Consider the following 16,715-nt stretch of genomic DNA (forward strand, 5'->3'; position numbering starts at 1 on the left):
CAGCAGCAGTCACTCATTTCTGGCCTATTCTGAAACCATTCCACCCACCCTGAAGTGGCCAGGAGGGTGAGAGATCCACCCTCACGTGAGCCCAAGTCCTGCTGCTGTCCCTGCACCCAGCCCTGCAGACCTCCTGTATCCTGCTACAGCCGCTCAGGGAGGTGGAGAGTGAGGCTAGGGCAGCCCCCGAGCTGGCTGGCACCCTCCCCCCTTCCTAGCAGGCCCTGCAGGCCACAGCAACAGGCAAAGCAGGCGTTAGTGGGCAGAGAAGCTACTTACATATACCATATGTGTTTCTGAATGTGCTCTAGCTACAAGGAAAGAGAAACAGGGGGTTAGTACCAGGGGGAGCCCACGTTAGGAGGTAGGGGACCAGAGCAGGAGAACAGGAGAAGGCAGGGCAGGGGCTGCATTCCCAGAGGCCCAGGCCAGCATCCCTACCCCTGCCCCACCCCAGATGCAGAGGAAATAAAGCCAGGGAAGGAGAGGATGAGGGACAGGGGTTCATGGAGAAGAGAGGCAAGGAAGCAAGCAGCGCCCTGGGACACCTGTCCTGCCTGGCTGGGCCCTCCCAGATCAGAGGGCATGAGTGAGGAACCAGTCCAGGAGGCAAAGCCAGGCGGCTGGGAGGGGCTGGGTGCAGGTGCGGGCAGGAGGCTGAGGTAGCCCACTATACCTTTCTCTCCATCCTGACTCAGAGACAGGGATAACTACATTTGCGGGAGGGGGCAGATGATATCTATTCTAGAAAGGCCAGCCCACAGGGCACCTTGCTTCCTTTACATGGGCAGATGCTGTGTGGTTCAAAACCAACTGCTGGGGCTTCCCTCACACCTTTTCCCACCTCATAGCTGATGGAGCTGTGAGGCTCACGCTGCCAGAAGGCATTCTACAAGGATGTCAGAGGGGCAGGATGGCAGTAAAGGGGAACAAACTCTCCAACCACTCACAGGCTCCCTAAGATTTGGCAGAGCCCCCCCCCACACACACACTTGGGCGCACACACACCTGTGTACAGATAACACACACAGGCGCCTTACATGCAGTTGGGCACAGCCACATAACACACCTATCATATTTGCACATACTGGTGTGTATAGATGACATACGTCCGAGGACTCACCCTGCACACAGCTGGGCACATACTCCCCCTCACAACAGCTGGTAACAGCCCCCCCAACACACACCTAGATATACACAAATATATGTGTAAATAACACACACATGGGCTCACTCACCCTACATGCAATTGTGCAGTCTCACACACAGCTCCCCCACATACACCTAGGCACACATGCTAGCAAACATGGATCCACACTGGTGCATATCCACCTGGCATGACACAGAGACTCATCACTGTGCATGTGGTATGCCTGAAGTACACGCACAGGCACAGGTGGGAAACCCCACACTCAGAGACATTTTTCTCCCTACAGTGCTCAGGAGCAAGTGCTAGAGATGGAAGTTTGGTTGGCCCCACCAGTACAGAGCTGTCTGGGGAAAGGACAGGTCCAGAGATGGTGTGAAGAAGGGGCAACAGGAATGCAGCAGGGCCTGACTCCCCATGGGTACCCAAGTTCTGGCTAGGGCAGAGTTGAATAAGCAGGACGCACCGTGAGGCGCCGAGCCGCATCCACCTCAATCATGCCACGCAGGAGACTCTGGCAGTCTGGTGGGATAAAGTGTGGCATGTGGAACACGCCACGCTTGACCTTCTCCAGCAGCTGCCGCAGGTTGTCATCATCGAAGGGCAGAGCCCCCTGTGGGTGAGCAGGAGAGCAGGACAGCACTCGTCATGGGTGGGTCGCGGAAGAGCAAGGAAGGAAGAGAGGATGTGGGGAGTAGGGGGAGTGGAACAAGGTGAGGTGAGTGGGGCTCACCACCAGCAGGGCGAACAGGATCACACCACAGCTCCACACATCTGCCTTGCGGCCATCATACTTCTCGCCCTGTGGGAGGAGGACAATGCCAGGTGTTGGCAATATGCAGAGTGGGGATATCGAGTCGGGGAGTGGGTCTGAGGAAGGCAGCTGAGCTGTGACTCGCTCAGAAGTAGCAGGATTAGGGGCCCTTCCACCACAGGACCCCCAGTGGCTGCTTACCCGAATCACTTCCGGACAGGCATAGTGTGGGGATCTAAGGGCAAAACAGCAGGTCAGGGGGCAGGAGGCCAGGGTGCACAGCCCATATCTTTACACCCTCCCTGAGGCTTTCTCCACATGAGTCCTGCCCTAGGAAGCCCGCACGTGAGGTCCACAGGCCATGGCTGGGCTGCCCCAGAAGAATGAATGACTTTGAGACCAAGTCCCCCAGTCTAAATACCCTGTATGCTCTGGTAGAAGACAGAGGTTGAGCTTGGGGACTCAGACCTGCCTGCCCATCTATCAGACCCAGGAGAGAAGGCCCAGTAAAATGTTTCCCCAGCTCCTACCACGGAAAGAAGATGCTGGTGCCAGACAAAGAGCCCCCACATGCCACATACTGTAAGAACAGGGGTCCTGTCTTCTGCCCTCAGTCCAGCTCTAGTGCTGGGAGAAAGTCCTTGGCCTTCCCACTAAAATGTCCGGTGACTCCGCAGTCACAGGCCCGTTTCAATACTTGTCCAGACTGGGCAGCAATGGCTGTGGTGTCTGCCCCCAGGGCTATGCCCTGGACCTGTGGGGCACCACTCACTCACCCACAGCTGGTCTCCAGCAGGCTGTCTCCCACCTGCAGGGATGCCATGCCAAAGTCTGCAATCCGAATGTTGTTCCTCTCATCCAGCAGCAGGTTCTCTGGCTTCAGGTCTCTATGGCTGGGGAGTAAGACCCAGGTGAGCCTACACGCAGTCCTCCATGTGGCCCCCTTCCCCACTGCAACTCCTTGACAGGGACTCCTCCCCTTTCCAAACTCCTGTTAGGGGGACAGGGGTGAGATGTTCCTCTGTCCTCCATAGGGATGAAGCCTGAGTGGACTCCTGGTAGCCTTTCAATGCCCATAGGAACCCCACTGCCCTCCTGAGATGCAGGCCTGACCCAGCCTGGCCTGGCTCGCACCATATGGAGTGACTGTGGCAGAAGTCCAGTGCAGAGATGATCTGCCGGAAGAACTTGCGGGCTTCCTTGGGGGTCAGCCGTCCCTTCTTCACCAGGTAGTCAAACAGCTCCCCCCCAGACACATGTTCTAGCACCAGGTATCTGTGGAATGGGGCAGGGGAACATGAGTGCCAGCATCATGGCCTGATATATAGCCCCTGCCTGCCCTCCTGCTGTCTAGTCAAAGAACCCTGGTGCAGGGCTCAGAGCAAGGCCTTAAGGAGGGCCCATGCAGGATGCCTGCTGTGGCTTCTGGTGGCTCTCACACCAGGCAGCTGGGTCCCAGTGAAGACCATATGGACCCCCTGGAGCTGGGCAGAGGGTTAGGTGTGGAAACGGCAGGACAGAGTAAGGCTGACCCAGCAGGCCTGCTATCTCCTCCCTGCCCGGTTTGCATCAGTCCCTTAGAGTGGTTTCTGTGGGGGATGTGAGGAAATGACATCCCAGTCCCCTAGGATCTTAGCTGTATAACAGGACTCAGGAGTGACTAAGGAGATTCAGGGGCTGCAGGGGATATGGTCTGATGGGCTCAGACTGAAACTCTTGGGGAAGGCAAGACCCCTGAGGGAGGGAACAAAGAGCAGCCAGTAACGTAGATGGGAGCTATCTCATGTGGTGACAGGCATCAGTGGTACTGAACAGAAACCCAGGCTGGGATGGGGACCTTCTGAGAAGTCAGCTGACCTGGGGTCCCAAGCCCTGTAAGCGAGCCTTGTGGGATCTAGTAGGAGTTGGGGAGGCAAAGCAGATCGTACAGAGGAGCCACACTGGGACCAGCATTGGGGGATACAGTGGCAGAGGCTCAGTACTGCCTCAGCAGAGCCCCTCCCCAGGTCCCTCCTGCCCGTCATGGAAGTCCAGGACTATCAACTACCCAACCCCCAGACTTGTGGAGGCAGACACTCTGCTCACTCCCACCACACAGCCTCAAAGGGGCCAAAATAAGCTTTTCTTTCCTTAAGGTGCATCCTGTCAGGTATTTGGTTATAGTAACTGATACAGCAGTCAGACTCACCCTTCATGCAATGCCCCTTCTGCTTCATTCATGGCCCTGCTTGCTGGCCTCCTAATGACCCTGGCAAGCTTCCCAGGCTGTCTCACTGGGTCTGGGCCTTGCAGGGCAGTGGGAGGTGGAGACTGATGTATTCCCCACCCTATTCAGTAGGGGGCAGTATTAGAAGGGAACAAGCTCTACTGGCCCTAGACCCCGGATTCTCCTCCAGGGAAGCCTGTCCCACTGTTGCCCTCAAGTTAACAGCATGGGGATCCCCAGGAGCACCAGCCACAGCCTGGTAATGAAACTGTCACCACTGTGGCTAGGGCTGAGAGCTCCTCCTCCGCCGGATGGCAACACTGACACAGCCAGCTCTCCAAGCACAAGAGCAGCCTGGGCCTCTGCAGCCACCCACCCTGACCTCCCCAGCTCTCCAGGCCCAGCAATACCTACAAATATTTTTTGTTTTCATAGACGTCATGCAGCTTCAGGACATGGGGATGCTCGATGAGCTTCAAGATGGCAATCTCTCGCTCCACCTGCAGAGAAACCACGTCACTGCCCTGCAGCCAACCACGGCCCACTCAACAGGCCCACCAGTGGCCTACATGCATTGTTTCCCAGGGTTATAGCATTGCATTTGGGGCTGAGCTCTGGAGAGAAGCAATATCTGAAGTTTGGATCTTGCTATTCCAGGTGCCAGGATAAATGTTTTGGGCAGGGGTTCTGCATAAGCTGGCAGTGGGAACCAGGACAGAGCTGCAGGTGAGTATTCTGTGTGTATGTGTAGGGGGCTGCTTGTGTGTACAGGGGATGTGTGCACCTCCACATGCAGGGTGTGGAACTGTGTGGCAGGCCCTGTGTAAGAACACAGGTCCCTCTTCTATAGGCTCCACAATGTCACTGTTCTTAAAAGTGAAGGTAGAGTCTGCTCCTCCCCTGTCTGTTTCTGAGCTTAAGTCTAGAACTCTGATGAGCATAGCTTTGCTCAGTCATCTTGGCCTCATATAGGCAATGGCAATGAGGAGCTATTAATAGGCACTAATCTCTCATAGGCCTCTTTATCCTTAAAGTCTTTAACCCCCATATGATCCCATGGGTATAATGTCCACAATACCAAAACCCTGCCCTTTATCTCAGGACCCCTGTGCATTGGATATATCCATCCAGTGTGTCTCCAGTTCAAAACTGGTCAGCCCACCAATGCCAAAAATCCTCCACTCCACCTAAGCTGTTGTCTTCTCTTACAGCCTCCACCCATTCAGGTCTCTGAGCTTCTCACATCAGGAGCTAGAGCTTATCCATCCCTCTTCAAGATAGCCTGGTCCTGGTAGGAGTGGTCTCAAAGGCAAGGGCATTTCCTCATTCTAATCAGAGGACTGATGCCCAGTCTGCTGCTCCAGCATGCTGACCTAGTACCACCATTGTCCACTATAGGACTGCTCTCCGGGACAACACAGTCAAGGCCAAGTGGAATCCTTCCTGAGGATGGAATAGCCCAGGAGCTAATCTGCTATTGCTCCAGCAGCAATGGGTAGGATCCCATGGATTAACAAGGGTGAAAGGTAGGACAGAGGCCACCCACGTCAGTCCCAGATACTTAGGCCCATCCCTCCAGGTGGTAACCCTTCTACCTCAGCCCACTGCCTCACCTTCATCAGCACCGACTCACTGAGCTTCTCACGGTTGACAATTTTGATGGCGACCTTCTGGCAGGTGACACAGTGGATTCCCAGCTTCACCAGGCCTGTAGGAGAGAGGCCATACTCTAGTCCCAGCATTACATCATCCCAACCTTAGATAGCAGGGACCACATCCTAACTCCTGACGTGCTGTTTCCAAGTCCGTCAAGTCCTGACCATTAACCACCTTACCTTGCTCACTCATCAGAATGGCTCCATGGGAAAGTGGCTTACTGCACTAAAACCAGATTCCTCCTGAAACCTGAGGTCTTCATGTGCCACTGCCACTGCCCCTGTCCCAGGTCACCAGAGCTCTTCCCCTGGCCAACCACATCCCCAGCTGAAGAGACAACATGCTCTGAATCCAGAGCCACTCTGACCTCTAACACAATCTTACTCAAGATGCTTCACCTGCAGACTGTGCCCCAGAGTCCTGTCAGGCCCAGTCCCTAGACATGCTCCCCATGGAGGAGTCTACCTATCTTGAGGCTGGTGCCCAGAGCTGGAGGAGTCTCATGAGACACACGGATGTTAGGCAGGCTGGAAGAGGTAGCAGAGGTCCTCTCTGGGACCCACGATGGTTAGTGGGAAGCAAAGCTGGACCAAAATCCGCAGCCATGAGGCAGAGACTGCTCTTTCCAATTCAGCGTGTGTCCAGATACTGTCCCAAAAGAATGAGCCACAGCAGGACACACGAAAACAGTGCAGGGCAAAACCAAGGGAAAGGTAGTGTAGGGCTTGAGGAAGCATTTCTCCTTTTTTTTTTTTTTTTTGGTTTTTTGAAACAGACTTTCTCTGTAGCTTTAGAGCCTGTCCTAGAGCTCTCTCCGTAGATCAGGCTGACCTCGAACTCACGGAGATCCTCCTGTCTCTGCCTCCCAAGTACTAGGATTAAAGGCGTGTGCCATCAGCACCCGTTGAGGAAGCATTTCTGATGTGGGCAGTTATCTCCCTTCTCCACAAAAGATTAATTTTCCAACCAAATCAAAGGGCTCTTGTAAATTGATAAGAAAACACATACACCATGCTCACAGACATGTGCATGTATATGCATGTGCATATCTCATGTACATGGCAGTAATATACAAATGGGCAAAAAATGAACACAAAGCAGATAAATGTGTAGAAAGACAGTTCATGTTTTGAGTAAGGTCACAACAGAGATGTGGTTTCAGAATGCAGTTGGAGCTGGGGTCGCGGGTTATCTAAATGAAGAGCTGAGTTTTCATGATGGGGAAAGCCCAGGCTGCCATGTGAGATCCCAGGCTAGGAGGTGGCCACAGTGGGACACCTTAGCCAAGGAAGTCATCTCTGAGGGCTGGCAGAGGCTCTGGTGCCTCCTGCTGGCTGTCTTTGATCCAGCATGAATGCCTGTGATTCACACTCAGATGGGGAGAAAGAACCAGCCAGGAGGGCAAGGATACTGACCATCTGATATTATAATTCAGTCACAAATTGGGCTGTGGCACTGGCCAAGGCACTAAGACGTGAGGTCACCTGCTCTTGGCCAGAAGGTACTCAAGACTTGGTAAAACTATCCAGTCCCCCAAGAAGACTGCAGGTGAAAGGGAAATGAGGAAGGACAGTATGGCAAAGCCTCCTGCCCCAGGACGAAGTACTCTTGCAAACCTAGAAGGCCCACTTGCAGAAGGACACGGCCACAAGGGCAAAGCAGGAGATGAGCGTGGCCCAGAAACAATGTGTCCCCTCAGGAGAGCTCAGAGGACAAAACATGGCTGTTCTGCCCACAGATGGGATAAGAGCAGACTGGCGGGGAGGACAGAGAGCATGGCAGGCATCCTCAAATGTGTTCCAGGTAGGTAGGCTGTCTTTCGGCTGACTGTATGTATCAGCATGCGAGGAAGAGGGAACACTAGAGTCTCAACAGGCAGAGTTCCATATCTCATCACAACCCAACTGGCAAGCATACCTGGTAGCCATTTAACCAGTAGTGCAGCTAAACCATGAGATGTCCACCAACTGACCTCACGGGACATGTGGTGCCCTGGCAGATATGGTACTCGCTTCCTCTCTTCACTCTTAGTCCACACCACAGGCACGCTTACCCTTATATGGCTATGTGCATACCCATATCTCCCCCATAATGCACTTATGCATATCCAGTCACATTCACATACTACGTACATGCCCTTGTACTCACCCTCACAAACAGGTGACATACACATTCAGCCTTCCAGGTATGTGCATACATACAGCACAACCTTCACATCTCACCTGTCGGCCTGCCCCACGCACTCACCCTCACATGGATGGGCACACATACCCACACTCAACCTCACATGTGTGCGTTCATACTCACACAGCCCTCCAGCCAGACAACAGGCACCATGAGAGACATGTAGAAAAATGTCATCCTGCCTCAGGAACTGGGAGGACATGGTACTAATCTGGAGTGAGCACCCAATTTTAAGAAGACAATGCTGTCATCTCCATCCAGTGTGATTTCCAACGTCTGCCAAACATAGCTGTGTATCAGACACTGCCTCACACTTAGAGGTGGGGGAACTGAGGTTGTGGCATCTACCTAGCTGGCTTTTTAAAAGCCAAGAGGACCAGAGCACGGTGTCCCTGAGCCCCAAGCTTTCTTTAGGGGCTTCCTGGGAATATGAGATCATGACCCCCTACTCAGGAAATGAGTGGCCAACGAGTAGCTCTAGATGCAGTAGGCTAAGGTGTGGGCAAGCTATCCTGGACCCCTCCCTTCATTTCTTCCACTTGCTTCCAGTATGCACAGAAAGCCCATTCCCCATCACTGTATCTTTAGTATTTCTACATAGCCTAGCATAGCAATACTTCTCCTTGGTAAGGCTCTCCTGATACTTTAGGCCACTCCTTCCCTGTCTCATGAGGGAAAATGGGGTCCTGCCTCAGGAATAGGGGCAATTGGGGATCTTCTGGGGCTAGATGTCTGGGTTATGAACAGTTCTGCTCCTTCCTGTTGCAGTGAGTAGGGAGTATGCCTTCAGGAGCCTTGTTGTCTGGCCTGCAGCCTCAGGGACAGGCGGCTTTCTGGCGGGAAGCCCATGATCACCCCTCATTACCCAGCCCTCTAAGTCGCTGGGGCTTATTTTCCAATTGTGATTTTATCTCTAATTATTGTCTTCACACAGATGCAGCCTCACATAGAAAGGGAAAGTATACCATGTCACACATAATTACACAGGGCCCTTGCCAGGGTGGGGCTGAGCTGGAAGCAAGAGGAGCCACCAGCTCCAACTGTGCCCTGCTTCTGCAAGGGCAGCAGCAGGTTCAAAGGGACTGGGGCTTCCAAGCCTCTAAGGAGGATCCCCAGGCTTCCAGTGATGACTCTGACATGAGTGTGAAGGGTCCAGGCCCCTCTAGAGCTACTCCCACCCACAGGCACCTAAGACTTCTGAGCCTAACTAGGGAATGGGGGCAGCAGGCAGATATACAACTGTAATTGGTCAACTAAGGCGTTAGGCAGGCCCTGACTGGGCCCCCAGTTGCCCAGGCAGCACGTGGTGACTGGGTTCTGAGCAATGACCCTCAGTAGAGGCGGAGTCTAAGGACTGTGGCAGAGTGAGGACAACAGGATGACCTTCCAAATATACCTGTCCTCTACCCAGCTACACAAAACTGGGGCATGACACTACCATGTGGGTTGGGCATTTTCTAGGGGGTGTGGAGTAGCAGCTTGGCACTCTGTTCTGCTCTTTGGACTCCAATGACCCCAAAGAATTGCTCAGTTGGGGAGAGGAAGGAACACGCCTAACTGTGGATCAAGCCAGGTGATCTTCAAGGATACCCCGGGGATAACTTTGGGTAGTGGAGATGGAAGAGGATGGGGCCACCATTTGGGAGGCAGATCTGGCTCCCTATGAACTTGCAGGAATCCTAGGCTGATGGCCAAGTGCCTAAGGGCGCTGGACACAGATTAAGATCCAATGCCTCTTCCCTCCTGCCCTGCCATTGCTGGCCTCTCTTATACATCATGATCCTTCTGAAGACCCCAACTGGGCTTCTCTGAGCCCTGGGGACCATGAGTGCAAAGGCCAGTGAACACATCTCACTGTCCAGTAACAGCCACCAGAATAGTCTGCTGCTTGGTGATTTGGGTAGTGTGCACTAGGTAGGTGACAATATCAGCATTGGGGAGGGACCTTCTGCAAGTCCCAGCACCTCAGGCCATGGCAGTAGGGTTGGAGAGGTAGAGGTGGCAGTCTAGAGATGTTCTATCCTGAGATCGGCAGTACCAATCATGGGGAGAGCATGTGTCTGCATGTCTCATAACTGATGCCCTCCTCAAAGTGACTGGATCCCAAACACAATATTTCTGCAGAGGTATCAAGTCAACTGGGAAAGCATGGTCCATTTATAACCTATTGTCAGTTTCTTCCCTCAGTCTTCTCTCACTGAGCCAGGGCATCTAGAAAATGTCCATGGCTGCGACGTTCTGCTTGTTCCCCAGGTTCCAGTGCTACCTTCAAGACTGTTCCCCCACCCCCACCCCATGGTGGTTTGAGGAAAATAACCCCCAAAGGGAGTGGGACTATTAGGAGGTATGACCCTCTTGGAGTAGGTGTGGGTTTGCTAGAGGAAGTGTGTCACTATGGGGTTAGGCTTTGAGGTCTCATTTGCTCAAGCTACACGCAGTGAAACAAACCATTTGCTGTTGCCTATGCAAGGTGCAGAACTCAGTTACCTCCCCAGCACTATGACTGCCCGCTCATCACCATGTCCCACCATGATGATAATGGACTGAACCTCTGAACTCTAAGTGAGCCCCTAATTAAATGTTTTCCTTTATAGAGTTGTCGTGGTCATGGTATCTCTTCACAGCAATAGAAACCCTAGCTAAGACAGAAACTGGTACCCAGGACTGGGGTATTGCTGTGATCGGCCTGACCAGGCTTTTGTTTGAAGGAATAATGACCTTGGGACTGTGGATTAGAAAAGCTTTAGGTGCTGCTTAATGGGCCATAGTAATAGGAACACGGAAGACTGTGGTGTTGAGTGTGATGTGAACTGTGGGTGCCTGGATCAAGAGGTTTCAGAAAAGAAGAATGTTAGTATATGGCCTAGAGACCAGTCTTCGATACTTTGGTGAAGAATGTGGCTGCCTTTTGCCCATGTGTGAAGAGTCTGCCTGGGGCTAAAGTGAGCTGCATCCACTTGCACTTACATTTCTCAGGCCCTCAAGCTCCCAGTGCCCCCAATGTCTCCTGGTGTACACAGACTCAAGAGATCTCGGCTTAGGGTCAAACCCCCCAGCCCCAGCTCCCCTCTGTGAAGGATGCTGGTTTCCCCAAGTCACTCTCCTTACAAAGCCCGAGAGGAACACTGACCATCAGCCCTTCCCACAGGGTCCTCTCAGGCCGCCCCACCCACACTGCTCTACCTCCCCTCTTGCCAATGATGTGACAGGCACATAGCCCCCATCTGTACACCTCAAGGGCGCCTCGGTGCAGGGCTGACTAGGTTACAGCATACTGTCTACCCTATGCATATGGGAACCCAGAGGTCACAAGGCCCTGGGCGTGGCACATGCATGTGGGCCACCTGCTGTTGGGAGTATATGGTCCAGGACATAGCCTGGACAGGGAGGCGTGACTGTCCTCCCAGGTCACTCCCACAATGCTGACTTCCTAGAGTGTTGTCCAGTGGCGCTCAGGTGCGAGGCATGGCTGTCTAGAAGCCACCAGTGTCACAGCACTGCCCAGATCAGGCTATCCCCATAAGCACTATGGGACCAGTGTAAAGGAAAGGCAGAACCTTAGCCAGGGCTCCCAGGAGCCAGGTCCAGTGAGACCCAGGCCAAGTGCTCGTCCCTCCTCTCGTATCCCCTAAGCCACTTCTAACCACTCATTCTTAAGGCTCATCCCTTCCTAGTACTCCCAGAGGGCCATCAAAGAGGATACTCTGCCTAGTGTCCTCCCTGACCTCTCACTCTCCCGGAGCCTTGTCACTAGTGGGCTCAGCTCTCCACAGGTTTTAGGAATAGCAAGGTGTGTGGGGGCACCTCTCTTCTAGGCACCTGTCTGCACACACTTGGGTGCATCTGCCCTGCCCCTACTACCCATGAGGTTGCTCATCAACCTAGAGGTCACCCTGGGGACCCACCTGGCTTCTGCCAACTCCTTTCCTAGCCAGAGTTGGTTCAGAGGATGGAAAGGAGTCAGTTCTGCCCAGGGCAAAGTGCCAGTAGTCAGATGCAACGCTAGGGAAGAGGATGGGGGAGGCGGCAGACTGTGGCTGAGCTGCCTCCTGGCTGCAGTGGGAGGACGGATCTGTACTGCTGTCCTTGGTGCTGAATGCAGTAGGTTGGGTGCAATGGTGCTTAGCCTGTGGCAGCCTTGTGGCAGCAGTCTCCTCTGCGGGTTTTCAGGAGTGAGGTTTATCACCAGGCAGGATGCACCTGAATGCTAGCCCCAGTCAGCTGATGAGCATACCACTCCTAGTTCCAGTAGAGCCCAGCACAGGGCACCTGTCCCAACCTTAGGTTTGAGATTAGTGCTCATGAGAAGAATGCTTCAAGTATCACCTGATCTCTCCCCATAAGTGACCAACTTGCCTCTGGGACCAAGTGCACCTTATCCTAAGACCCCTGGCTCTATCCTGGGAGGCTCAGCTCCCAGGGCAACCACTGTAGCACATGATGACCCATTTTTCCTTCACTTCTCTGTAGGCAGCACTGTGGGCGTGCGAAGGGGCAGTGGCTCCCATTTTCTTGAGGTGACAGATGGGACTCACAGCCAGCCAGCCTATGTGGGCTTGGCAGGGGGCGGCGCCATCCTGGGAAAATAGATCACAATGCAGAGTCTATCTTGCCCTGGCCAGGCTGCCTAGTCCTTGAGGAAGTGTCTGGTAAGATGTAGGACAGACACCGGTCTGAGAAATGGAGTCCCCACCCTTGCCAGAAGGGGGCAGATGTTCTACATCATGCAGAGTCTCACTGACAGCAGAGAGCGGATGAAGCCATCCCTGCCAGCCCACAGCTGTCCTTGAACGTCCTGAGAGAACTCTGCAGGCTCTGCTCAGAGAGCAGGCACCACCAGCAGTCTCACAGCTATTACTGCAGGTCACATCCCCAACGCACGCACGCACGCATGCATGCAGGCGTGCTGGCTGGATTCCCATGGGTTCCTGAAAAGAGCCGACCCTAAAGTTGAGGAGGGCGGCCAGGAGGAAGCAGCCACCCAGGTCCCCAGTCACCATACTTATGAGAGAGGTTAAGGAGGTAGGTCCCTTGGGCATAGATAGCCACAGCTGCCCTAGGGGTCAACCTTCCTGGTCTCAGCTCTCCCATCCACTCAGTCACTGTTCCAGCAGACCTCCCTAAAGCCCACAATGAGCCAGACTGCTGGAACCACACCCTACACAGGCCCCTCTCCAGGCCATGGGTCCCTGAAACATGGCCACCATTGGGGAGTTACTCTGTGGAGAGTCTCCTGCAGAGGAATGAGGTCTTTGCACAGTAGCTCTCTGACCCTGAGCAATGGAGGGAGTGGCCCAGACCTCCTAACAACATCCTAGCTGAACCTCAGACTGTGAGCCAGGACCACAGCTAAGGCACAGTTAAGGCAGGGTAACAGCTAAGTCAGGGTCACAGCTAAGTCAGGGTCACAGCTAAGCTGGGACTGCAGTTAGACCAAGGCCACTGCTAAGCTGCCCCAAGTCCTGACACCAGGGACCAGGAGATGATGGTGTTTGCCACCCTAGGTCATTCAATGTCAGGGTGACCAGTCATACAACAACAATGAATGTTCAATCCCTAAAGGGCTCCAGATGACAGGTAGACATGCATAGGGGCAGCCATCCACTGTAGCAGTGCCCTGGCCAGATCGACAGGCATAGGGGGCAGCCATCCACTGTAGCAGTGCCCTGGCCAGATCGACAGGCATAGGGGGCAGCCATCCACTGCAGCAGTGCCTTGGCCAGATCGACAGGCATGGGGCAGCCATCCACTGCAACAGTGCCCTGGCCAGATCGACAGGTATAGGGGGCAGCCATCCACTGTAGCAGTGCCCTGGCCAGATCGACAGGTATAGGGGGCAGTCATCCACTGCAGCAGTGCCCTGGCCAGATCGACAGGTATAGGGGACAGCCATCTACTGCAGCAGTGCTCTGGCCAGATCGACAGGCATGGGGCAGTCATCCACTGCAGCAGTGCTCTGGCCAGATCAAACTTGCTTTCACCTCCTCCGGATCCCAAGCCCAGGAGGACAAGGCTGAGCTCTTCTTTAGCAAAAGGAGGCAAGGTTCGATGGCAACAGCCTGCTTAGCTCCCCTTCACATCCCCAGCCGTGAGTGCAGCCCCAGAATCTTTCCTGATGGGAGTCCCATAGCTAAACCACCCCTAGGTAACAAGGGACCACAGTGCTCACTAATCCCACCCCATCCAATGCCTGGGCCTCTCAGGCCAGGATAAAGGACAGAGGGTCAGGGGAAAGGATAGAGACACTGGAAGACAGCATGGACACTGGAGAAGGGCAAGGGTCTTGGCCATTTCTTGCCCTTGCTGGATACCAAGAAGGTTTTTTGGAGTGAGGGAGTTTTGTATCCCTCTTCCCTTTTACATGCTGGCAAAGTTCAAACTGCTGGGTTTCCACGCTAGTAAATGGGCTCCTCATCCTGCCGCATCTCTCATGAAGATTTCACAACTCCTCCGCTAGCTGCTTGGGAGGCAGGGTTGAGAGAGAACTGGAGCTCCCCCAGGAGCACCCCCTCCCTGCTTGGCCCTCCCTACTCTTGCCCAGCACTGAGATTTATCTGGTGCTAGGGAACCCAGAGTGGGAGGCAGTCTTGGGGGTATGGAGGTGATAGACTTGGTGGAGATGGGGCTGTCATGTACTCATTGCTGATGCCTGCACCCATCCTGAGTGCCAACCCTCAAATGGGGCCCAAAGAGGTGATGGCCTTGGTAAAGGCCTTCGCACATTAGTTCAATACCCCAATGTGAGGTATCTGTGTTTGGGGGTACCAAAGACTACCAGTGACGCCCCCAACACTGGTAAGAAGCTAGAAGGAATTTCCTATAATCTCAAAACTCAGCCCTGCCTACCCCGCAGTGTGAGAGAACACATCCTTTTACAGAGACTTCTGTCTGTAGGCCCAAGAAGCTAACACACGACACCTCAGCTCACATGCACATGTACGTTCTTCATCACAAACCTGGTCATGTCTCCATAAAAGTTCATTCACAAGACGTCTTTGCTCATTGCAATGACTGCCGTCAGCAAATACACCTGCACTGGCCAGAGGCACTAAGATCTACTGCCAGGCTTGGACACAGAGGACAGAATGGTAGTCTGACCAGGTGTCCCAGCAATGCTACTGTGTGACCAGAACTAGGCCCATGCACACTTTCTTCTTTAATCATGAAGCTCTGCTCTTTTCCTCGGAAGGGGAAGCGGGCTCAGGGCCTGGGGTCACACGCCCAGAAACTAGGTTCACCAGACTTCAGGCCTCATTCTCCTGCCAATGCACCAGCAGTCAAGGCTTCCAATTAGGTGGTGTCCCAGCATTACCCCTCAGTCCAGGCTCAGGATGGCTACCATGAATGAACAAAGGGGCAGACAAAAATGAGAGAAGACAGAGGGACCATGTTGTTTATCCGTAGTCAACCACACTGAGGAGATAGCCCCAGGGACAGTGCAGGTGGGAACATAAGGGTCCCAAGAAGTCTGGGGTCATGAGAAGATCTTTGCCAGCCATCAGCTGTCAACAGAGACAGCGCAGTGCAGCTGCCAGCCAGAGGGGCCTCCTACCACACAAGGCTGAGCAGGCTGGGGGGAGCAGACATGCCCAGAGCTGAGCTTGGGGTATCCTTGGTAGTTGGTTGCCAGTGTTCTGAGTCACCAGAAGCCCCTAGCTCTCCAGAGCCCACGTTCAGTGGGACTTCAGCACTCCAGATCTCTAGAAGTTGACCCTTCCTCTGCCCGCTGAGAATGACAATGCTCTAGAGAGTCTGGCACTTTAACTACAGTTCTGGAGCCTGGCTCCTGACCCAAGAAGGTACTTAGATTTCCTCACCCCCAAGCCCCAACCGGCCCCTCTTCTGATCCTGATGACAGATCATGTCAGGCTGGAAATCAAGACTGGTGGGCAAAAGGATCAGGATTCCTGGGGCACACAGAGGGGAGGGGATTTGGCTCCTGGGTTGGGGGCGCTCAGACCCAGGGGGCAGCTTCAAAGGCAGACTGGCTTGGAACATGCCTCTCCCACAGCTGGGCTGTGGAGACTTTGAAGTTGTAGACATCAAAGTATTCATGTTCTCAGCAGCCACACAGTTGTGGATGCTGAATCAGCCTCCCCAGTCACTCCTCACCTCTCAGCCTCTACCCCCACAGCCTGGGCATTCATGTCTCCAAGCCATGACTGTAATCAGGATTCCTCAATGCTAGGGAGGCTGACGACAGGGTACAGGCAAAGCTCCTCCACACAGATCCCGAGGACGCCCACCAGTGCGCCAGGGAAGGAACACATCTCTGGGGAGACAACTGTTAACACTCCGAAAAGGAATCTCTCAAATTAAATTAATTAAGCGCTGAAATATTTCACATGCCAGAGGCCCTTTGGCTGCCTCTGTGCACTCCTTCTCTCCCCTGCCTATTTTTCTCCCCAAATAGAGGGGAGGGGCCTCCAATTCTTAGGCAAAATGTGCCCCCAGGTCAGTGCCCACTAAAGGATGCTCTGACCCAGGAAGGGAAGGGATGTGGATGGGGAGAGGAGCATCAGCCTCACATGAACTTGCTGTCCTGTATCCCAAATCCCTTCCCAGACAGAGTCATCTCTATAGTCCATGGATGGGCAAGGAGGACTGGGAACCTGGCTTCACTATAACTTGGTCTGGCAAGACCTGAGTCCTTCCAGCCTTGACACAGGGTCTCCCGGTAACCTCTCCTGGTAGTAGACATCAAATGTGAAGACCCCACATTTGAAGGACCAACAAATCTGCACTTGCTCATCTCATCTCCCATTGAA

General features: G+C 53.8%; 1 protein-coding gene across 18 annotated transcripts in view; it reads right to left on the reverse strand.

The window, feature by feature from the left end:
* The window catches only part of Brsk2 (BR serine/threonine kinase 2), a 52,876-nt gene that overhangs the window by 16,758 nt on the left and 19,403 nt on the right, over positions 1 to 16,715 (reverse strand). For 17 of the 18 annotated variants that reach the window (XR_015003142.2, XR_015003143.2, XR_015003144.2 and 14 more), the window contains exons 2-9: positions 5,721 to 5,815; positions 4,522 to 4,607; positions 3,036 to 3,176; positions 2,678 to 2,794; positions 2,103 to 2,136; positions 1,881 to 1,949; positions 1,614 to 1,760; positions 280 to 311 (exon numbers count right to left, since the gene is read on the reverse strand). Coding sequence is in view for 15 of the 18 variants with exons in the window: in XM_085693375.2 (XP_085549501.1) it covers positions 280 to 311; positions 1,614 to 1,760; positions 1,881 to 1,949; positions 2,103 to 2,136; positions 2,678 to 2,794; positions 3,036 to 3,176; positions 4,522 to 4,607; positions 5,721 to 5,815 (721 nt within the window). In the remaining 3 variants the exon portion in view is untranslated. Of the gene's footprint in view, positions 1 to 279; positions 312 to 1,613; positions 1,761 to 1,880; positions 1,950 to 2,102; positions 2,137 to 2,677; positions 2,795 to 3,035; positions 3,177 to 4,517; positions 4,608 to 5,720; positions 5,816 to 16,715 lie in introns of those variants that run through there. The other variant, XM_085693369.2, reaches the window with a different exon arrangement.

This window comes from Myodes glareolus, chromosome 7, assembly GCF_982192425.1.
Source record: "Myodes glareolus chromosome 7, mMyoGla1.1, whole genome shotgun sequence".
NCBI classification, from domain to species: domain Eukaryota; kingdom Metazoa; phylum Chordata; class Mammalia; order Rodentia; family Cricetidae; genus Myodes; species Myodes glareolus.